At 42.3% G+C, this 22,394-nt stretch overlaps 2 protein-coding genes and 1 long non-coding RNA gene across 4 annotated transcripts in view; 1 reads left to right on the top strand and 2 right to left on the bottom strand.

The window, feature by feature from the left end:
* LOC133569440 (piezo-type mechanosensitive ion channel component 2-like) overlaps positions 1 to 17,680 on the bottom strand; it is a 26,711-nt gene extending 9,031 nt beyond the window's left edge. Inside the window, 37 exon segments of the mRNA XM_061921781.1 lie at positions 1 to 44; positions 108 to 362; positions 454 to 860; positions 950 to 1,116; positions 1,204 to 1,272; positions 1,351 to 1,465; positions 1,532 to 1,644; positions 1,718 to 1,783; positions 1,856 to 1,944; positions 2,024 to 2,113; positions 2,178 to 2,343; positions 2,421 to 2,517; positions 2,599 to 2,755; positions 2,894 to 2,980; positions 3,050 to 3,227; positions 3,304 to 3,405; positions 3,481 to 3,685; positions 3,754 to 3,954; positions 4,020 to 4,133; positions 4,202 to 4,372; positions 4,445 to 4,602; positions 4,667 to 4,860; positions 4,943 to 5,037; positions 5,111 to 5,189; positions 5,267 to 5,717; positions 5,789 to 5,906; positions 5,994 to 6,364; positions 6,446 to 6,551; positions 6,627 to 6,800; positions 6,904 to 7,051; positions 7,188 to 7,401; positions 8,197 to 8,365; positions 8,764 to 8,884; positions 9,169 to 9,211; positions 9,294 to 9,401; positions 11,948 to 12,043; positions 17,236 to 17,680. The exon segment at positions 1 to 44 is cut by the window's left edge and continues 58 nt beyond it. Of these exon segments, the coding sequence (XP_061777765.1) occupies positions 1 to 44; positions 108 to 362; positions 454 to 860; positions 950 to 1,116; positions 1,204 to 1,272; positions 1,351 to 1,465; positions 1,532 to 1,644; positions 1,718 to 1,783; positions 1,856 to 1,944; positions 2,024 to 2,113; positions 2,178 to 2,343; positions 2,421 to 2,517; positions 2,599 to 2,755; positions 2,894 to 2,980; positions 3,050 to 3,227; positions 3,304 to 3,405; positions 3,481 to 3,685; positions 3,754 to 3,954; positions 4,020 to 4,133; positions 4,202 to 4,372; positions 4,445 to 4,602; positions 4,667 to 4,860; positions 4,943 to 5,037; positions 5,111 to 5,189; positions 5,267 to 5,717; positions 5,789 to 5,906; positions 5,994 to 6,364; positions 6,446 to 6,551; positions 6,627 to 6,800; positions 6,904 to 7,051; positions 7,188 to 7,401; positions 8,197 to 8,365; positions 8,764 to 8,884; positions 9,169 to 9,211; positions 9,294 to 9,401; positions 11,948 to 12,043; positions 17,236 to 17,302 (5,605 nt within the window). The 5' untranslated portion in view covers positions 17,303 to 17,680.
* LOC133569449 (uncharacterized) overlaps positions 11,726 to 22,394 on the top strand; it is a 23,304-nt gene continuing 12,635 nt past the window's right edge. Inside the window, exons 1-4 of one of the 2 annotated variants that reach the window (XR_009809814.1) lie at positions 11,726 to 12,066; positions 12,138 to 12,230; positions 17,220 to 17,511; positions 17,658 to 17,799. This is a non-coding gene — a long non-coding RNA (uncharacterized LOC133569449). The remainder of the gene's footprint in view (positions 12,067 to 12,137; positions 12,231 to 17,219; positions 17,512 to 17,657; positions 17,800 to 22,394) is intronic. The other variant, XR_009809813.1, reaches the window with a different exon arrangement.
* On the bottom strand, positions 19,314 to 21,826 carry LOC133569448 (guanine nucleotide-binding protein G(olf) subunit alpha-like). Its single transcript, XM_061921796.1, has 11 exons — positions 21,691 to 21,826; positions 21,545 to 21,617; positions 20,957 to 21,011; positions 20,775 to 20,894; positions 20,457 to 20,554; positions 20,334 to 20,388; positions 20,184 to 20,257; positions 20,046 to 20,104; positions 19,859 to 19,979; positions 19,570 to 19,768; positions 19,314 to 19,495 (listed from the first exon to the last, which is right to left on the bottom strand). The coding sequence occupies exons 1-11, from the start codon at positions 21,824 to 21,826 to the stop codon at positions 19,349 to 19,351; spliced, it is 1,137 nt and encodes a 378-aa protein (XP_061777780.1). The 3' UTR covers positions 19,314 to 19,348.

The following is a 22,394-nucleotide window of genomic DNA, read 5'->3' as shown; positions in this document are numbered from 1 at the left end:
CATAGAAACCGTCTGACGCCTCTAGCTCCTCGTTGTGGAAAGACCTGAACAAGAGAGAATTGGATTAAAACCATCATCAAGTTCAGGTGTTTCATTTAGGTCTTTACCTGTTCTTCAGCAGCTCACTCGCTGTCAGCTCTTGTGGACGAGATGACAATGGACAGAAAGCAGAGGTGCAACCAGACGGTAAGTCAGTAGTCTCAAATACCGGATGCCTCTCCCTTAATCCTGATCTTGTCCCTCGCCTCCTCTTTTTGGAAGTGTCCTGCTCAACTTCTTTGGCCTGGATATTCAGGCCAAGAGCATGACTGTAGGACGGAGGGCACACCTGACACAAGAGGCAGGCTGGAGGTTCACCGGCGCTGATCAAGCAACACATGACAGCACCATCACCATCAAATCACAGCAGAAGAGATGGTGAGGGTGAAAAATAAGTTGCTTTAAAGGACCAACCTGTGCTCCTCTTTTTCTGAGGATGAAGAAAACGAGGATGATGTCAACCTTTGCATCCTGGTAAGTTTGGATCGTTGGCGCTGGCTGGTTGTAGCCACAATGAGTTCTGTGTAATCTTCACTTGTAAGGCCTACAACTGAATCGTCTTCTATTGTAGCTTGAAGTATCTCTAATGCTTCCTCCCTGGAGCCGAGTTCTAGTCCACTTCCTGTAGGTTCTGCTTGAGCTTGTTCACCTGATTCTGGGCTCTCTTCATCTGTATCCATGCTTAGAGCCTCCTCCTCCTCACGCTGTCTTTTCCCTGTTGTATATCCCACTTCCTCATGGTCTAATCCCGATTCTCTAGAATTTCTTATCATCTGTTCTTGGTAGTAGACATGGATGGCCTCTCTGGTTGGCATTTGACCCTGAGGAAACAAGCAGGTGACAATCCAAGACCAATTAAAGGCTGCGCTGCTATATATATATTTTTATCAGTATCGTCATTGAGCGCTACCTGCTTGGCCTGCTGGGTCAGCATGCAGCGCTCCATTCGGAGGACGGTGGAAATGTCGACGTGTTCTCGACACAAACCACAGAGCCAAGAGGTCAATGAGTCCAGCAGAGCCGACAACAGAACCCAGCAAAAGTGAAGGATGCTGGAGACCCGATGTAGGATGGTATCTCAAAAGTGAAAGATGACTTGAGGTCAGTTTTTGGTGCATTTTCAATAGCGTATACAAAACGACGTTGCTGAGCTTCTCCCCGTACCTGGTCCATCCTCCTTGTCTTCATCTCCGTCCTCCTCCGACTCCTCCATCACTTCTGTAGATCCACATCCTAAAGTCACAATTGTATGATGAAATAGCAAAGATGATGCACTGCTGCATAGTAAAATACATTCAAGTTTTTCCTCACTTGCTGTCTTTTCTCCCCTCCGTTCTTCACACAAGTTCTTCTTCAACAGTTTCTTTTGACTGTGACGAGCTCTCAATGCTGTTCTGGAGTCAGTTATCCAGGCGTGATAGACAAACTGAACCACCACAAGGTATACATTTTGTGACACTCAGCAGACACCATTGAGAAAATGGTCACCTACCTGGAAAGCGGATTTCTCAGGATGTTTCTCTTCCTCTTCTACCTCCTCCCTTTTATCCTCTTCTTCCTCCTCACTGTCGCTCTCAAACAGAAAGTAGTCGCCGCTCCTTACCACTGGGGGACACACAGCATTAAAAGTAAATTTGCGAGAAGTGCAGTGGTAACTTTCAAGGATCATTTGACTCACTGGAGGCATGGTTCACCCAGGGTCTCCACCATTCGCCATGATGCCGCCCTTTTGACTTTTCATGTGCTAAATGTTAAAACAACAAAACATTTGGTGCTTGTTTGGCCTGTTACCAAAGCAATTAGGACGCTTACACACCATCACTATGATTGCTCTTTTGCGTCAAACTGAGCATTTTCTCTTTTCCTCTGCGAAACTTCTGCTGGCGAGATTTAATCCTCTCCATCCTGTGACAAAAACAAGTCACATACGTCAGGGTGTTTTCTTTCGACCGGGTTGGGATGGTAGAGTGGAAATAAGTCTTACTGTCTCTTCAGCAGGTCCATGGACATCTTCTCCACCTCCAGCCTCGCTCGTACCGCTTTCACAGTAGACGCTTCAAAAAGCTCTGCCCCCCTACAAAACAGAAGACTTATTAAGCGCATGTATTGTAGGTACATACTGTACGTGTGTATGTTACCTGGAGGCAAGCACTTGCGTGTTTTGCAGATCCAGGACCACATACAGGAAGTAGTGACTTCTAAAAACCCTTCGCTGCAGCAACAGGAAGCAGAAACACACACCATCCCAAATAATCCCTGCCTCGTCGCTTGGCAGCTCACACTGTTTACTGCTCTGCTGCTCCGCTGAAGAGGCAACATGTAAGTGAACAAAAGAGAAGACAACAACGACATCATGACTGATTGCCGAACAGTGGACATACGTTTAGTGTATCCCCGGATGGTGCACGCCAGACTGAAGAGCTGGACCAGCCAACAGTGGTTCACAACCAGCGACTTGATGAAACCGCATGCCAGGATCTGGACCAGGTCAACAAACAGTTTTTCAGAAGTTTTTCAGAGCAATTACCTTAAGACAAGAACAAGGTTTTCAGCACATACAGAAAGGATGTTCTTCATGGTGATGACAAAGATATTGTAGCCGATCAGACAGTCCCAGTAGACCAGGATGGAGCTGACAGGTTTCAGCAGCAAGTCTCCGCCCACCAAAAGGAAGTAAAAACATGCCACCAGGTAACCCATACAGAAGATGCTGATCCTGGAACAGGAAGTTAGAACATGTAATACTGAAACTTGGGCATCTACATGAACAATATGATTTGCCTGAGAAGCCGGACAGGACAACAACAACAAAAAAGTAATACTGAAACTTCCTGAATGTTTTTTACTATCTTACCTTGTGGTCCCAGTGATGAAGATGACAGTGAGGACAAACCAGAACATGTAGCAGAAAATAATAATCTTCATCATATCGAGGTAGGACCTGTGTACGTAAGTCAGATGTCAAACACACATTCAAAGTAAAGACAGACAGAAATCGTCCATTGCTTACCTGCACAACATGAAGTCAGGGACGGTGCTGAGACTGAGCCTCATGACTGGATCCCAAGCCTGTCCGTCTTCTGCTTCCAGCTCGCCGTTGTCCCCCGCCAGCGTCTGGACACAGGCATCAAGTTCATCCTCGAACACCTGAAGCTGCAGTGAGGCGCCCAGCAGAAGCAGGAAGTCGTCTGGATGAAACAACATTTTTTTCCCTGTGTTTAAGTCAATCACGTTCCACTATGGTGAGGATGAAGATAGTCTTACAGAGAAGGAAGAGTGGATTTGGTGGAGTCAGATAATCTGGGAGGAAAAGCCATTTTACTACGTTGGAGTCCATGTTGGATGTAGGTGGTCGCCATGGATAATCTGAAATAAAGGTTGTTTATAAACAAAATATAGGAGCAAAATCTTCTGGTTTGCTACGTAGTGGTGAGATAATACCTTTGCAAGCAGCAGGAGGGAATCCAATGCACAGCAGATACTGGAAACATAGTAGCGCTGACAGGAAGTAGCAGTACTTAGGCCACACTGCACTAATCCGCTTCCTGCTGCGCCTTGATAGGACGCTGATGAGCCCAAAAGCGTGGCCGACAGCGAACAGATCCATTCTCTGACCAATCACATTAACTGCCAACAGAAAGCAAGTCTAAAAAGCAAAAGACAAGTCATTTTTGAAGACCCTTTGACTTAGTTACTATGCTAATATTTACACACCTCCAGGCCAAACTTGTAAAAGAAGTAATTGAGGAAATATTTGGCGCAGCTCAGCATGTTTTCATCTAAATGACGCCTGGTGATGTCATGGAACAATGTTCTTGTTAGAGGCGGAACTTTGTTGCAACGGAGACGGTAGAACTCCTGGTGTCTGTAAACCGTCACCTCAAAAGCTAACAGCGCGAGCATCATCAGGTTGTACTGTGAAGAAATGTAAAAGTAAAATCAAGCTATCTGGTAAGCGCTTCTGTGATTCCACTTCTCACCCTGAGGTAGTCAAGCAGTTTTCCCTCAGATTTGCGAAGGCCAACCCACTGGGCGGGGTCAATTGGACTGGAGTACAATACCGAGCGAGAAAGATTGGTAGAGGAGTTACTTGGCTGGAGACAGACAGACATGTCAGTACAACACTCATTGAGATAATCAATGCCATAGAAGAAGAGGTTACCGTGCTGCAGTTGTAGGTGTTGGGCTGGACAACGTTGAGCTGGTACAACATCTTACAAACTGCCACCACACAGGTCCACACTGTACACATCCCCGACAACAGGGGCCGCCAGGCCCTGCAGGGAAGAGCCACTCCCACACACACCACAAACAGTAGGTTGAACATACACACCTGGGGACGGATCATGAGAGGCAGGTCAGATAAAGGCAGATAGTACATGAGACTTTTGAAAAGATCAAGAACCTCTTTTACTGAGATCCAAATCATGTAGGAGGAGACGATTTTGACAATATGAAGTTCCAGCAGCCACCAGAGGAGGCGCTGCAAACGCTGCAGAGACAGAAGGAGGCGCAGGAACAAGACAGACAGTCGATCGACTACCAACCTCCAGGACACCAACACTGAGGAGAGACCAGGTGTAAATTAGCAGTTCTTGTCCATTTACTATTTTCTGAGCCAGCATGCCTGTGATGTGGTCAGACAAGGTGTCCTCCTCAAACATAGAGGGGTACTCTTTTTCTTCTTCTTCTGGTTTCTGTTTCTCCTCACTCTCTTCTTCCTCTTTTTCAATCAAGATTCCTCCTTCATCCTCCTCTACAGGGAACTGAGAAGCACCTTCCACTGACAGATCCACAAGGCTGCCCTCACTGTGAACCAACCTGAATCCAAACTCGGCAGTTGAAATATTTTATTTTATAACACAGGTGACATACCACCGATAGTTGAAGTTTTGCGTGCTACCTGGTAATGGTGCTGTTGTGCGTGTCTACCACCGTTTTGAGGTCAGTCAGCTGGAGAAAGGGCTTGTGGAAGTAGTGCAGGTGTACGATGCACACCTTTCAGAATATCAAACAGTTTTAGCATTAGCTGTAGCATTAGTGCAGTACAGTAATGTTTGTCAATCAGTACCAGTAGAAACGCTGTGGGAATGAAGATCCTGGTGAATAGAACTGGAACGGAGAATTTCTCCAAACCCAAATCCTCCAATCTGCAAGGGCAGAAAACAACATAAATTACAGACAGGTCCTACAAAGTACTGCTTTTTGCCTGATAACTTGCACGAACCTGTGAGTGCTGAGACCAGTGTAGTAGCTCCAGGTGTGTAGGGACGAGGGGAACTGGAAAGTGTAGACTAGAATTAGAACCAACATGGAGTACACGACAACGGCTACCCAGAAGCCTCGCAACAAGGCCCGCCATTTTTCATAGTTCAGCTACAGAGACAAAGAGAACAAACAGAATTAGATCTGTGTTTTAAATATTCAAACCATCAGGAGTGGTACCTGGTAGAGGGCAACACACCACAGAAACATCACCATGTAGATGACCTTATAGAGGACGATTTTGCCTTCAAAACTGACAAAGAAAAACATTGTTCCACAGACATAGATCCAGTATTTGACAAACATCCTGGTCACAACAGCTACAAGTGCCTCCATCTGAACTCCTCCGCTCAACAGAAGCAGCTTCTCATAGGAAATCTCTTGTATCTTCTCTTCCTCTGCTTTCTGATCATCTGGAGGCCAAGATGTGGGAAGATAGATCAGCAGAGGCGCCATAAAAGAAACAGACAGGTAGGTGTGTTACCTTTGATATGGATGGTTATGGCAGACAGCTGCGATTGCGTCTCTGTGTCTTTCTGTCTGTCTTTCTTCTCTGTAAGTGCTTGACGCAGCAACAGCCAGAACGTCAACAAACACATCAGCTGCAACAATGATGACAAAATCCATCAGATCAAAGTACAGCATCTGGCCAGTACCAAGTACTCAAGTGTGCGTTGGAGTCTCCTGACCTTGGAGGCAAGCTCTCTGCAGGGATCGTCTTTTTTCGGGAATAGTCCAGGGACTTCATGGACAGCAGCAAAGCTGTGGATGTACTGCAGGATCAGAAGCAGGTTGCCATAGGCCACCAGCCATGGTGAAGACATGAGCGTATAGCGGCGTCGCTCACGCATCATCCAGAGCGCACACGACCAGATGAGCAGCACACACGTCATCCACGACACATATGTGATGGACCATGCCATCATGGCAATCAAAGCGGCGATATAACTCTGCTTGAGCAGGAAGCCAAAGGCCATGGACGCCACACCCGCACCTGGTGCTTCTGCCACCTCTTCCCATGCATCAGCATCTGCTTCAAAGGCACACGTTTCCAAAGTGTCTGTGACATGGAGCACAAAGGAAGTGTTGATTTTAGCGTTCACTGTGAAACACCTTGACTGCAGTTAGAACATGCGCTCACCTGATTGGCTAAGGGAGTAGTGAGGTGTGTCCAACTCGAGGGCTGTGCTTTGTGTGGGCTGGGCCAAAGACTCAGAGGGACTGTCGTAAGTGGAAGTATCCAAAACCTGAAAAAGTGACAACAATTTATTCACAGACACCTAAGACAATTCTAAATCAGGCTAATAATGTCCAAACTTTACATCTTTGTAGCCACACCCATCATGAGCTTCCCTCCACAGCTCTCTCCGCCTCTCCGCTGTGATATCACTGCTGACCTCATCACTGATAAAGCTTGTGGCAGTTATGATGTCACAGCTACCGGGATCCGCTGATTCCGTCTTGTCTGCACTCTGTGCCGTTTTGCCAGCAATCAACTGAAGAATGACACCAAATATTATGTTTACCATAAGAACCATGTGATGCTTCTCAGTCAATAAGGACTAGGTGTAATAAAACCCAGAGTGGTAATGACATCACCTGGTTCCTCCAGAGACTGGCGACAGTGTGGAAAAGCAGCAACAACATCAGAGGACTGACAAAATGAAACCAGCTGAGCTCTGGGTTCACTTGCATTCTCCAGGGGGCGGTGCAGTCCACAGACACCAGAGGCAGCATGCCAAACACACTGCAGGATAATCATCATCAATCATTCATTATTAGAGTCAATCAATAAGAACATCGTCTGAACTGAAAAGGGCGAGGAGGAAGATGATTTGGTGAAGGTCAGCTCCTCATTCCTTGGGTTTGTCTACTCTCGTTACCTTGCAGAGGTCTGGTTGGGAAGCCACGCCTCCTGCAGTGATGGCAGCTGGTAGGAGTACACAAGCAAGAAGTGGCAGGAGGAGTAGACCAGTGACATCACGGACAAACACCTGAAGACGAGGGGTGGGACCCAACCAGACCTTGCCCACCAGGTACAAACCAATTGGAAACACAGCAGGTAGGGGAGGGAGGAAAGGGACGGTAGCACGATGCCTGGAATAGGGGGAGAAGGATGGGGTGTGAAAGAGAATGGTTCTACGTCAGGGTCTTATTGGTTTTGTGTTAATGTCTCACTGGTCTACATTCGTTTCTCACTGGTATTACTGATTTTAGTGTCAGTGTCACTGGTTCAGCATTGTGTCTGATTAGTTATATGCCAGTGATTTACTAATCCTTATAGTTCGAAATAATAGTCTAACTGGTTCTGTGTTAGTCCTTCATCGGTGATTCTACAGGTTCTAAGTCACTGTGTCGCTAAACTGAGTCAGTGACTTAAAAATTCTACTGGCTCACTTTAAGTGTCTTGTGGGTTCTGCGGGTTTTATGGCACTGTCGCATGGGTTCTGCAAGTTTGTCTGTGTTTTATGGGTTGTAATGCATCTAACGAACGATCTCAATGGTTCTACGGAATCTATGCGAGTATCTCATTGGTTCCACTGCATTTATGTCAGTGTGTAATGGACCTTACTGGTTCTAGTCGGTTTTAATGGACTAGCTCACTGTTTGCACGGACTCTAAGTGATTATTTTACTGGTAACACTGTTTTTTATGTCAGTGTTTCACAGGGTTCTACTGGTTCTAACTGAGTATTTCACTGGTTGTATGAATTCCGTGAGTATCTCACTAGTTTCACTGCTTTTATGTCAGTGTCTCATGGGTTCTACTGGTTCTCACGGAGTATCCCATTGATTCTGTGTGAGTCTCTTCGTGGTTTCACTGGCTCTGTGTCAGTGTATCATGAGTTGTACTGGTTCAAAGTCAGTGTCTCAATGGCCATACTGGTGTTACCTGTGAGTCCAAGCAAAACTGTCAGCAGAACTTTCCCTCCAGTGGTCATCATGTTTGCGAACATTATCCTAGTTTTGCAGACCAATACTTCCAGTTCAGCCAGAATGCGGTTCCTTTTGGTTCCCTCTTCTTCCTCTTGAAAAACCTGATCATCCTGAGGTCCGTGCTGCTGGGGACAGAAAATTAGGTCTCTTGAATGATAAACAACAAATTGGATCGAAGTTAGTGAGAAGCATGATTTTGATATCAGTTGATCGCGTGGTTGATTTTTGTCAGTTAAATGTCCTTTTTAAGGTTCTACAACAAAATGAATGATGACTGGACTCACGTTAAGTGACTCCAACAGGACGACATATTGAGCCAGAAACCTGATCACTATTCCCTATGTGTCACCTAACAAGGTTACCTTTAATAAATTGCTTACAGGGTTACACAATAATAGACAAGAAACCTCATTAAGAAATGAGGAGACGACTTACAAGGTTATATACCCGTTTCAGTTGTGTCTGTGTGTGTTTGTGTGTCGGCGTGTGTGTTTGAGAGAGAGAGAGAGAGAGAGAGAGAGACCTGCGTGTGTGTTTCAGGGGTCAATCTCAGGCTCAGCCTCCATGTCACCAGGCCGACAACCAGCACGCCAACATCTGGAAGGATGTGTCGCACAGCGGAGGCCACATCACTTCCTGTAAGGCTGAGTGACCGTGAACACAAACATTATGAACACAATTATTAAGACAAACCTTAAAACAACAGCACAATGGTTCGAGAGAGGATCATCTGTTTCCTGCATGCAGTGTAAACCCAGACTATGTGTGTATGTCCTGAGGAAGTCCTACACTCAGCATTGTCATTCATTTCCTTCACATTAATTCTACACACGCACACAGTTGGACTAATGTGAAGATGGTCAGCTCTGACTTAAAAATTTAAGAAAACGTTTTTTGTTTTTGTCCAACATGTCGCCTTCACTCTCACCTGACCAATCCCAGCTGACTCAGCGCTTTTTGCCAGGACGTGCCTGCAGACGGTCACATAGTCACAGTGTGAGACGAAGACAAATGAGGCGCGACCACCATCTAAGATTCACGCATAACACTTACAGTTGTACTCCGGTTGTAGTGTTGTCGTGGTCAGCTGAAAGAATGTCTGCAGTATCAGGAAGAGGAAACTGGATACACAAATAGCTGTCACACAGCGACTTGTGTTACCTGGGAGACAAATCACCGCCATTGACAATTTATATTGTTAGTGATGTCATCAATGGGTTTGTCGTATTACATAATAGTTAATTCATCTCCTCCAATCAAAACAGGAAGAATGTAATGCTCTATGTCATTTCTGCATTGTATTCTCTTGCTTTCCTCACCAAGGAATCACCAGAGACACGCCGGAACACGTGTCTTCTTTTGTGTATCTCTGTCTTTGTGTGACTTTCTAGGTCTTTACATGTGTCTTTGTATGTCTTGGTATGTCAATGTGGGTCTTTTTTGGGGCGGCATGGCGTGGTAGGTAGAGCAGCCGTGCCAGAAACTTAAAGGTTGCAGGTTTGCTCTTTGCCTCTTGCCCAAGTGTCCTTGGGCAGGACACTTCACCCTTGTCCCCAGCGCCACTCACACTGGTGAATGAATATGGCAGTGGTCGGAGGGGCCGTAGGCGTAAACTGGCAGCCACGCTTCCGTCAGTCTACCCCAGGTCAGCTGTGGCTACAACTGTAGCTTACCACCACCACTTGTGAATAAGGAGTGAATGTATAATGTGTTCTCACTTCTCTGTGAAGCGCTTTGACTATTATTATTTGTTTAACCATCATTATATATTATTTATGTTCACAGTGTTAGTCTTGGCCTGTCTGTGTGTTTGTATTTGTAAGTTTATGTTGTCTTCTTTGTATGTAGCTCATTGGCTAGCACTATTAACACTTAACATATAAACCCTGGTTTGATCCCTGGGTAATATGAACGGGAAGGAGCAAGGCAGCTTACATTAATACTGTATACATACAGTGGAACATTGATTTACGAAATTCATTGGTTCTTGAAATGAGTTTGTATCTTGAAAAATTTGTATAGTATAGTGAAGCAGATTTCGCCACAGGAAACAATTCCAATATGAACAATGGGTTCCAGCCTCGACAAAAGTCAATATTTTAGTTCAGTTTTGTACACTTTACAACAGGGGTCCCCAAACTTTTTGACTCGGGGGTTGAATTGGGTTAAAAATAATTTGGCCGGGGGCTGGGCTGTTTATATATATATATATATATATATATATATATATATATATATATATATATATATATATATATATATATATATATATATATAGTATATATATGATATCACGTCATCGATTGGGAAATGCATTTTTAGACAATGTGATTTGCCTGAGCGGCTCGGAGACTGAGAGTAACAAGCAACAAGCGGTAGAAAATGGATTAGAAAAGACAGATTTAAACTTTTTTTTTTTTTTTTTTTAACTAGGGACTTCCCGCTGGCCAGATCTCGAACGCTGGTGGGCCACTGCTTTACAATATAAAATGCTATGCAATACGTTCGTTATATTAAACAAACATAACAAGGGAATGATAAATAAACTGTATCTTTATTAACAAGCCAAAACACTGCCAACAACAAGGTAAACTGTCCTGCCCTGCCAGCATGCGCACACACAGAAGTCCCTTTGGTGCTCTCGCAAATGATCAGAAGTCACAAAAAGCCTTGATTTTAACAACAATATTGCTACAATAATAAACATTTAAAAAAGTTAAATCCACGAACACTCCATTAACATCATCAATGGTCCTCTCGTGAGCTGCTCCTTACAATGTTCTCCTGGAAGAGGCGACGCTGAACGAAAAGTAGTATTCTCCTCCATTATAAAATAAGTCCACTTTGGAATGTCTTTTCAGAAACATATTTTCTTTTTACTATTAAAAACCTACTGTGGTACGAAGGCGGCTTTCTCAATCTTTTCATGAATACATAGTGTTGGTACAAAAAGGGATATTTGGAGCAATCTAAAAGTTTGTAAACCAAAAAGTTTGCAAATAAAGGGGTCCATAAATCTAAGTTCCACTGTACTTTTCAATTGACCATGTATTTTGAACCTGCAGCCTCGGGTGACGCGGTTGTTGGGTAGATGTTCTGAACTCAGCTTTTAGTGGTTGGTCAACAGCCTTTGTCTGAATTCGCACACTTCCTTACTTAAGGTACACTTTGACTGCACAAGTGCGTTCAGTGTCGCCAGTACACAGAGGTTTCTCTCAAAAAGCCAAAAATGCTGTGTGTGCCACCCTCATGACCCACAGTATACAGCTTGAAATATACTTTAGTTTTGTGTCAAGCATTTTATCCTGTTGATAGATTTATCCTACCACCTGACACAGTTCTATAGTTATTTAGTGTTCTGGAGGGAGACTTAACATACAGTATGTTTTTGCGTGTCTCTGCGTGTCTATTTGTGTGTCATTACATGACATCACTATCAGCCCAAAAAAACATGATGACACGTGTCCTCATTCAAGTGTGTTGAAGCCCACACAATAATTATAACCTTGGTTCCCAAACTGTGGTGCCTTGGAACACAAGTACTCAAAAAAACAAGTACACATGTATGAATATTACAACCTTCATTTTTAAAGGCGGTACTTTGTTGAGAAGTTTGAGAGCGGCTGCATTACATCATCACTTTCTTCTCATTTAATGACAAGCTTGACATTTGTTCTCTATGTGGGTGAGACATACTGATCCATTACCTGCGCCCTGGGACGTGCTGGGTTCCGGCAGCAGGGGCAGCAGAAACAGCAGGAGGACGTAAACCAGCGAGAAGCCGTTAAAACGCAGCAAAGCAGCTGTGAAGACATGTTGAATAATTGTACGTATTACAATCTTGCCATAGTTTGAAAGTACAACAAATAAACATGACACGTGTGTCTGTCTTCCCAGATGACCAACAGGAAGTGGCTGTCATTAGAAAACACCAAGGAAGAGTGTGTCGCCTTGTTTTGCTTCCTCTAGCTCCTACCCCCACTTTCTCAGGTAACAACATCTGGTTGTGTGCGTGTGTGTGTGTGTGAGTGTGTGTGTGTGTGTGTGCGCGCGTGCGCGTGTGCGTGTGTTGACACACTGCTAACCACTCACACACTCATACACACCTCCCCCTCAGTGTGGAATGTGAGGCGCTTTTAAAAGTGTACCACCAGAGAAAGTGCTGGAGTATCAAAAATAAGACAAGCTGCTGCTCATATGGTGGTAAATGCTAGCAAATTAAAACACACAAAGTTAGGATACGTTAGCATTTGTGTTGTTAATCAGGTACAAGGTAATGAGCTAACATGCTAGCAAAGACAATCTAAGCGTTCAACACTTTAGCAGACTTTAATGCTGACACATTTAAACATACAGACGTAGCTCGCACATGTTAGGATTTGTGTTGGTAATCAGGTACGCAGCAATGGTTAACACGCTAGCAGCGACAATCCAACACAGACCTGGGCAAAGTAAGGCCAGGGGGCCAGATGCGGCCCGTTAAGCTTTTCAATCTGGCCCGCCGGCCATTCCCAAACATTTTTTGTAGATCTTTAAGATGGAAAGTGTAGCTGCCATTATGTTGTGCAGTGATGTTTTCAAATGACCGTAAGTCTTGAACTACACAAAATATTTCAATGGTTAGAATCTGCGCCTTAGCATGATATACTAGTTACTAGGGCTGTGAATCTTTGGGTGTCCCACGATTCAATTCAATATCGATTCTTGGGGTCACGATTTGATAATATATCAATTTTTTTCGATTCGATTCGATTCTCGATTCAAAAACGATATTTTTCCGATTCAAAACGATTCTGTATTCATTCAATACATAGGATTTCAGCAGGATCTACCCCAGTCTGCTGACATGCTAGCAGAGTAGTAGATTTAAAAAAAAAAAAAAAAAAAAAAAAAAATGTATACTTGTAAAGCACAATGTTTTATCAACTGATTGCAATAATGTAAATTTGTTTTAACTATTAAACGAACCAAAAATTTGACTTATTTTATCTTTGTGAAAATATTGGACAGTGTGTTGTCAAGCTTATGAGATGCGATGCAAGTGTAAGCCACTGTGACACTATTGTTCTTTATTGTTATTTTTATAAATGTCTATTGATAATGTGAGTGAGGGATTTTTAATCACTGCTATGCTGAAAGTATAACTAATATTGATACTGTTGTTGATAATATTCATTTTTGTTTCACTACTTTTGGTTTGTTCTGTCGTGTTTGTGTCTCCTCTCAATTGCTCTGTTTATTGCAGTTCTGAGTGTTGCTGGCTCAGGTTTGGTTTTGGAATTGGATTGCATTGTTATGGTATTGCTGTGTAGTGGTTTGTTGGATTGATTTTAAAAAATAAAAAAAAAATTGATTTTTTAAAAATGAGAATCGATTCTGAATCGCACAACATAAACGATTCGATTCGTATTCGAATCGATTTTTTCCCACACCCCTACTAGTTACTATGGTCATCTAAGTCACAGCAGGTCAGACGAGGCACCAAGCAGTGTGGGTGGGGAGCGTTTCCACAGAGTGTTTCCAGAGCGACTATAGCTTGGAATGCGGATGTCAGGGACAGATGCGGAAGGAGATTTTTTCAACAAAGTTTTAAAGCTTAGTGATGTATCAGATGTATCAGATTGTCGGTAGTTTTTTTTACCCTATATTTTGCTGTGTTTGTCGCATTTTTGTTGCGTTTAGTTTGATTGTAAGATATGTCAATCGAGAGGGGGTGTGACATTCTTATGTTGTCAATATTCAGTGTGGTATTGGTCATAGTTAATATTCTAAGTTCCACGTTCTTTATTTTCATGTAAATTCTGAGTATCTCATTCAGTAAAAACATTTTTGAATTCCATTCCATTTTCTGACATAACAGTTTTAGCACTCAATCAGAAATTATTGTGAGGTTTTGTATTAGTGTTCCTTAAAATACATATACCGGCCCCATGACACAATTTTTTTCTCCAAATTTGGCCCCCGGGTGAAAATAATTGCCCAGGCCTGATCTAACACAACGCATAATATATGTTAAAGGCCTACTGGAATGAGATGTTCTTATTTAAACGGGGATAGCAGGTCCATTCTATGTGTCATACTTGATCATTTCGCGATATTGCCATATTTTTGCTGAAAGGATTTAGTAGAGAACATCGACGAAAAAGTTTGCCACTTGTGGTCGCTAATAAAAAAGCCGGAAGTAGCAGACGATGTGCGCGTGACGTCACGGGTTGTAGGGCTCCTCACATCCTCACATTGTTTATAATCATAGCCTCCAGCAGCAAGAGCTTTTCGGACCGAGAAAGCGAAGATTTCCCCATTAATTTGAGCGAGGATGAAAGATTCGTGGATGAGAAAAGTTTGAGTGAGGCACTAAAAAAAAAAAAAAAAAAAGCGACGGCTCCGGGCGGCGGAAGTGGGTGCGTTTCAGATGTAATTAGACACATTTATTAGGATAATTCTGAAAAATCCTTTATCTGCTTATTATGTCAATAGTATTTTATTGAGATTAAACTGTCATACCTGAAAGTCGGATGGCTGCGGTGAACGCCAGTGTCTCTGAGAGAAGCCGAGGAGCCAAGATCACAGCTGCCTTTTTGACAGCTACAGGAGGAGGTCGCATAATCCACTGAAGTCTCCGGTAAGAGCAGACTTAATATCACAATTTTCCCATCCAAAAACTTGCTGGTTGACGTAGAGAAACATGTTCGCTTGACCGCTCTGTGTTAAAGCTTCACAACAAACAAAGAAACACCGGTTGTGTTTCGGTGCTAAAGGCAGGTACAATCCACTGCTTTCCACCAACAGCATTCTTATTTGACGTCTCCATTATTAATTGAACAAATTGCAAAAGATTCAGCTACACAGATGTCCAAATTACTGTGTAATTATGCGATGAAAAGAGACTACTTCTAGCCGTAAGTGGTGCTGGGCTAATACGTCCGCTACAACCCGAGACGTCACAAACACGCGTCATCATACGCGTCATCATTCCGCGAGGTTTTCAACAAGAAACTCCGCGGGAAATTTAAAATTGTAATTTAGTGAACTAAACCGGCCGTATTGGCATGTGTTGCAATGTTAAGATTTCATCATTGATATATAAACTATCAGACACCGTGGTCGGTAGTAGTGGGTTTCAGTAGGCCTTTAATGTTAACAAACAGCTGGCTTTTTGACAGCTACAGGAGGAGGTCGCACAATCCACGGAAGTCTCCTGTAAGAGCCGACTTAATATCACAATTTTCCCATCCAAAAACTTGCTGGTTGACGTAGAGAAACATGTTCGCTTGACCACTCTGTGTTAAAGCTTCACAACAAACAAAGAAACACTGGCTGTGTTTCGGTGCTAAAGGCAGCTGCAATCCACCGCTTTCCACCAACAGCATTCTTATTTGACGTCCCCATTATTAATTGAACAAATTGCAAAATATTCAGCAACACAGATGTCCAAATTACTGTGTAATTATGCGATGAAAAGAGACGACTTTTAGCCGTAAGTGGTGCTGGGCTAATACGTCCGCTACAACCCGAGACGTCACAAACACGCGTCATCATTCCGCGACGTTTTCAACAAAAAACTGCGGGAAATTTAAAATTGTAATTTAGTGAACTAAACCGGCCGTATTGGCATGTGTTGCAATATTAATATTTCATCATTGATATATAAACTATCAGACTGCGTGGTCGTTAGTAGTGGGTTTCAGTAGGCCTTTAATATTAACAAATTGAAACAGACATAGACTGCATAGATTAGCATTTTTGTTTTTAATTAGGTCTGCGGTAATAGGCTAACATGCCAGCAAGGACAATCCAACACTACCATTTACAACATTTAACAGACTTTAATGCTGACAAATTGAAATATACAGACATGGCTAGCCCACGTTAGCATTTGTGTTGTTAATTATGCAAGCAGAGACAATCTTTCACTACCATTCACAGAATTTACCAGACTTCAATGCTAACAAATTGAAACATACAGATGTAGCTATCTTACGTTAGCATTTGTGTTGTTAATTAGGTATGCGACAATGCGGTAATGGGCTAACATGTGACAATCTAACTCAACCGTTCGAACATTTAACAAACTTTAATGGTAATAAATTGAAAGATAGAGACAGCTCACCCAGGTAAGAATTTGTGTTCATAAGATATACAGTTATAGCTAACATTCTAGCTGTGACAATCCAACACAACTGTTCACAACATTTAACATACTTTAAACACAATCTATGTCGTATCCAAACCTAAGTAGTGTCAAGTAGTTTTTTTGCTTTCCTGAGAAAAGAAAATGAATATAAACATTGTAATGTGCATGCCAGCCCAATAGGGGGTGACGCCATTTTGTAAAGAAACACTAACGTCCTGTCCTGCCAGGTTTTTTTCCCCCCAAAAGATTGTTTTTTAGTCACATAACTTATTTAACAGTGTCATAAACGTACACAATGATGAGGAAGTTATACAAAAGATACATGCTAATGAGATGTCACGCCAGCAGCAAAAATGTAAGTCCTTAATGAAGAGTACATCCGTAAAAAACAGGTATATGTTTACACGACAACAATCAGGTATTTTCACGAAACTTGTAAAGGCTGCAATGTGCATGCCAGGCCAATAAGTAGAGATTGCATTTTCCAAAAAAATAAATAAATAAAAAACTTAAACTGCAAGTTTTATCTTCCCCCAAAAAGTGCAAACTGTCATTGTCACAACAACAATTGTCACAACAACAATAGCGCCCATTGTTGTATTGGTTGTGAAATAGCTAAATGAAACAATATGCTTTTTGACATTTAGAATAAATATTGTTAATTAAATGTTAATTAGTGACATATTTGTGTTCCAATTTAAGCTAATTAGTCAGTATTTCTTAATAATAATTGATTGATTTCTCCTGAAAGCTGGTGTTAAGGTCATCTCACAAGCTGTCAATCAAATGCCAATTAGTTGAAACAATTAATATTATTATTGTAACACTGATTTTGTTAATAATAGTACCAAAACAACCAACCTGCGGTCAAGCTGAGGGGCAGCAGGACCCTAAAGAGAAGACCCACTACCAATGGACCGCAGGACATCCTGGATCCAGTTCTTGCAACAGGCCCGTCCTGCTTGTTTTGGTTCTGGTTCTGATTCAGTACCCCCAAGAAGAGGAGGACTGTCAGAGGTCTTGGTAGCCGCCGGCCGAACAAGGGGTCCGCCTGAAGGCGACCACACACCCCGGTGTCATCCTCCACAGACACACGCAATGAGTCACACCGACCCAATGTCTGACCCGCTTTTAAAGGTACAAAAATGTTCCAAAAAAGAGAAAAACATTGAGACAATCTTCAGTCTTTACAGTCTATTTCTTTTCTTTTTCTTCTTTCTTCTTAAAACAACTTGAGGCGCGCAGATGTTTTCTGACTTTTTTTCTTTTCTCTCTGACTTGAGGGGGGAAAAAAGAAAATCGCACATCAGCTAGCCCCGCCCCTTAGTGGTTGACTGACAACCACTAAGCCAATCAACGACTCAACGGAGACTGCCAACCCTTCCATAAAACAGCCCAGAATATCAACGATCGAATTACAGCGAGGTAATTGAATCTCAGCTCATATTTCATATCGTATATTAATCACAAAAATCTATCAATAATCATTTATTTGAGGTGATTTGAGCGCAAAAGGCAATCTGAGGTGTTAAGGCGAGCAAACAGTCAAGTTCATAAGATGTTAATTGTTATTGGCATTGTCTCCCTCTGCTGGCCAATATACACAACTACACCAGTTATCCGTATTATCTTATTGTTGCCTCCGTATTCAAATATTACTCAAAAAATAAATATCAGCTGCATAGATGAATAGATTAATGAACAAACTAGCCAGCAAAAAATAGTATTTTTCCGGCGTTAGGTCGGGATGGGTACCTCCTAGAGAGATTGTTAAGCTAACTTGTCTTTGCTGTTGAACTACACTCTTTTAGAGTTGTTACTTTTATTGGATTTAAATAATGCAAGCTATTTTATTGATCATAAAGGCAGACAATTTATTGACAAATTGTTTTTTTTAATTCACATATTTGGTGTTTTCTCTACTATTATGTACAGTACCCTTGTTACAAGCTACAAGCGTACTAAACACACTTATTATGGTCATCAGTCATTATTTGTTTACTTTTATTTAGGCATTGAAATCTACCAGCAGTCTAGAAGGCATCATTTACTACCCACAACAATCATTGATAACTAATATACCGGTGTGTGTACTATATTATATATATATATATATATATATATATATATATATATATATATATATATATATATATATATAGGTGTGGGAAAAAATCACAAGATTACTTAATCTCTACAGAACTGTTTCATGAGGGGTTCCCTCAATCATCAGGAGATTTTAAGGAGATTTTAAAATCTCCTGATGATTGAGGGAACCCCTCATGAAACAGTTCTGTAGAGATGAAGTAGTCTTGTGATTTTTTTCCCACACCTACATATTGCGCTCTACCACGGTATCGAGCACTATTCTCTGGATAATCCAATCAAGACATATATATATATATATATATATATATATATATATATATATATATATATATATATATATATATATGTATATATATATATATATACATATATATACACATACATACATATATACACATATACATACATGTGTATATATATACATATATATATATGTACATATGTATGTATGCATACATATATAAATGTATATATGTATATGTACACACATATATATACATATACATACATATATACATGTTCACACACATATATATATATATATATACATATATATATACACATGGATATATATATGTTTATATATATACATGCATATATATATATTCATGTATATATATATAAACACATCTATATATACACACACATATATACACACACATACACACACACACACACACATATATATATATATATATATATATATATATATAATGACTGGCTTGATCCAGAAAGAGAAAGGCCACAGTCACTATATATATATATATATATATATATATATATATATATATATATATATATATATATATATATATATATATAATGACTGGCTTGATCCAGAAAGAGAAAGGCCACAGTCAGCCATTCAGAGCAGCTCATATTGCCGCAGGTGCATTCTCTGGATGATGTCACGACAGTCGTTAAAGACACGGCGGATGTTCTCTGTGTCGACCGCGCACGTGAAGTGAGGATAGCAGTAGTGTTTGCCGTCGCCACTTGCTGTGCTGATCCTCTAAAGAAAAAAACTGACAATTAGTTGCAATTAAATCATTCTTCATGAATATGTGACAATGTTTGTTTCCTTACCAGAAACTCATCTCTGATAAAAAATTTGGCTCTGGTCACCCTGGGGTCCTCATCTGTATCTGGAACAGAATCTGGAGGAACGGTGTAGTTCACGTATTCTGGGAAATAATCCTCCAGTTTGGATTTCCCTGCCAGTATTTTATCAGCAAGAACATCTTGTTTGTTCAGGAACAAAATGACCGAGATGGTCTTCAGAAACCTGCAGCCAATCACACAAAACAAAGCAGGCCAAGTTAGCCAATGATAATAGACAGGGATAATCAAGAGGAGCCAATCAGAGAGCTAGAACCTGTTGGTCCAAATGGATCTGAAAAGGTCGAGGGATTCCCGCAGTCGATTGGTGGAGTTGTCCTCTCGGATCACCATGTTGTAGCTGCTGCTCGCTGCTACAAAGATGATAGCCGTCACGTCTGCATGATGAAACATATGCAGTCATCAACTTGTGTTGTTAAACAATATCATAAACGTTAGCTCACCATTAAAGCACTGGATCCACTTCCTGCGTTCGTCCCTCTGCCCTCCTACGTCAAACATACTGATGGGCGCACACACACACAATTGTAGAATGTAAACCAATCAAAAACAGGTGAAGAAATTTGGCTTCCGACACTCACTGAAAGTTGACTTTGTCCACTTGGAAGCGGGTTTCAAAAATCCCTGAAGTGAGAACTCTGCAGCGGAGCAAATCCTTCAGAAAAGAGCAGGTTGAAAGGGTGCCTAGAAACATGGACTGAAGCTTGAAGCTGATTGTTTTATTTTGTTACCTGGTCAGTAGGGGTGTAGTCGGCCCTTCTGACTAAGTTTAACTTGTCCAGGAAGCTAGGACCCACACATATAATTGGTCCACTGGGGTTCATCAACAAGAAGTTTGTGTGTGCGTTTCTTACTACTTAGCGCAGTCAATCAGCTGGTACTCGTTGGCGCGCTCGTAGCACACCTTCACGCCTTCATCCTCCCAAAGCTTCTGAGTATGCTCAAAGAAATCCTGAGAGACACCACGTGTCATCATCAGAGCAGGAAGTCAAGCGAGTCAAACAGTTGTTTTGTCTCTTTCATGTTCCCCGAAGACATTCGCTTAATGAGGCCACAGGTGACACACACACACTTTTGCAGTCAGGTGTGTGTATGCCATTTATAGTCTCATTTCATCAGGTCATTAACATGGTGACAACAAACATTGAGTTTCCAGTGTGTGTGTGTGTTACCTCAGTGTATTCAAAGTCAGACAGCGGTGCGATGCCTTTGATGTAGTCAATTCTGAACTGGTTGGCAGGGTTACCAATAGGAATGGGCGGCGTCAACATGCTCATGGCAGACACTATGGTCTGACATAGACATGTGTCAGTGTCACTCAGCTGGTCATGTGATCTGGCGCCATGTGACCTACCACAATGGCGTCCTTCACATTCTTCCTGATGTCTTGAATCTTCTGCTGCTTCTCTCTGAAAGACACAAGTTTCTTCTAAGATAAACTTCTGGAAGAGTGTCCAAGGATGGTGCTTTTTATCTTCTGAAGTTCTTTAAAGCGGACCTCAAGACAGGGAAATCCCATCCATCCATTTCTACCGCGTATTCCCTTTGGGGTTGCGGGGGGCGCTGGTGCCTATCTCAGCTACAATCGGGCGGAAGGCAGAGTACACCCTGGACAAGTTGCCATCTCATCGCAGGGCCAACACAGATAGACAGACAACATTCACACTCACATTCACACACTAGGGCCAATTTAGTGTTGCCAATCAACCTATCCCCAGGTGCATGTCTTTGGAGGTGTGAGGAAGCCGGAGTACCTGGAGGGAACTCACGCATTCACGCGGAGGACATGCATACTCAACACAGAAAGATCCCGACCCCGGGATTGAACCCCAGACTACTCAGGACCTTCGTATTGTGAGGCAGACGCACTAACCCCTCTTCCACCGTGAAGCCAAGGCAGGGACATTCATTTCAAAATAAAAGCACCTCAAATGTGACTCACTCAGCATTGAAACCATCCACGTGGAGAATCCTCATCTGCTTAACAATAGTGCTCTTACCCGACTCCCCTGCTCCTGCATGCAGACGGGTAATGAGACAAGCGGGAGGTGAGACTTGCGCGGTAAAAAAACAGGAAGTGAGACAGACCTAGCAGTAGCAGTCGGTGTGTGGCTTTGTACGCTTGTCGCTCTTTCTGCAGCTGTCTCTCTATCTTCTTGTTGGCTTCCCGTTTGGCTTTTTCGTCCAGTCGTTCTTCCTCCGTCTTCCCTCCCAGGCAGCCCATGTCCACTGTGGACAGACAGCCACCATCCGTGACTCACTCCCAACATTAAAACAACTTTTATTGGAAACGGAAAAAAAAAAAATTAAATAATGCTACCTGTGGATTCTCTGGCTTGTTGAACGTCAACAGGTCCAAGTGCGTTTGTCCATCAACATCCAAGAACTGCACCCTGGTCAAGTCCACTTCAGCCAGACGACATCCTTTTGCTCTTTGAACGGTTGCGGTGTTATGGAGAAACTCACCTGCACATTACACCCCCACCCCAGTGCCCCGCCTCATTAGTGCAATGGTTGCTTGTCTTAAGGGGATTTCAATGTTTTCCTTCTTGTGTCTCTTTGGCAACCAGACAACACACCTTTTTTCTTCTTTTGGATCAAAAGCTAAATAAATGCATTTGGAGATTGGACTGTTCGTCTCACTACAGTAGAAAATGGTTAAGGTCACTACTGACCATCCTAGGAAAAAAATGGTCCATGGACTGTTTCTTCCACGCTGTCCTACAATTCACAGATACTGTCAAACTCGTCTCATTGATGTAAAACATTACTAAATGTATTTAGGTTCTGGA

Source organism: Nerophis ophidion, linkage group LG15 (genome assembly GCF_033978795.1).
Source record: "Nerophis ophidion isolate RoL-2023_Sa linkage group LG15, RoL_Noph_v1.0, whole genome shotgun sequence".
Classification (NCBI taxonomy): Eukaryota; Metazoa; Chordata; class Actinopteri; order Syngnathiformes; family Syngnathidae; genus Nerophis; species Nerophis ophidion.
The sequence above is the reverse complement of the archived record's forward strand: the minus strand, read 5'-3'. Positions and strand labels throughout refer to the sequence as shown.

Bases quoted from the DNA above. Each gene is read 5' to 3' on its own strand.
- LOC133569448 (XM_061921796.1), bottom strand. From the start codon at position 21,826: ATGGGCTGCCTGGGAGGGAAGACGGAGGAAGAACGACTGGACGAAAAA. The intron at 21,012-21,544 runs GTGAGTCACATT...TGTGTCTTTCAG, and splicing joins GTGGATGGTTTCAATGCTGA to AGAGAAGCAGCAGAAGATTC. The intron at 19,769-19,858 runs GTTCTAGCTCTC...GATTGGCTGCAG, and splicing joins AGATCCATTTGGACCAACAG to GTTTCTGAAGACCATCTCGG.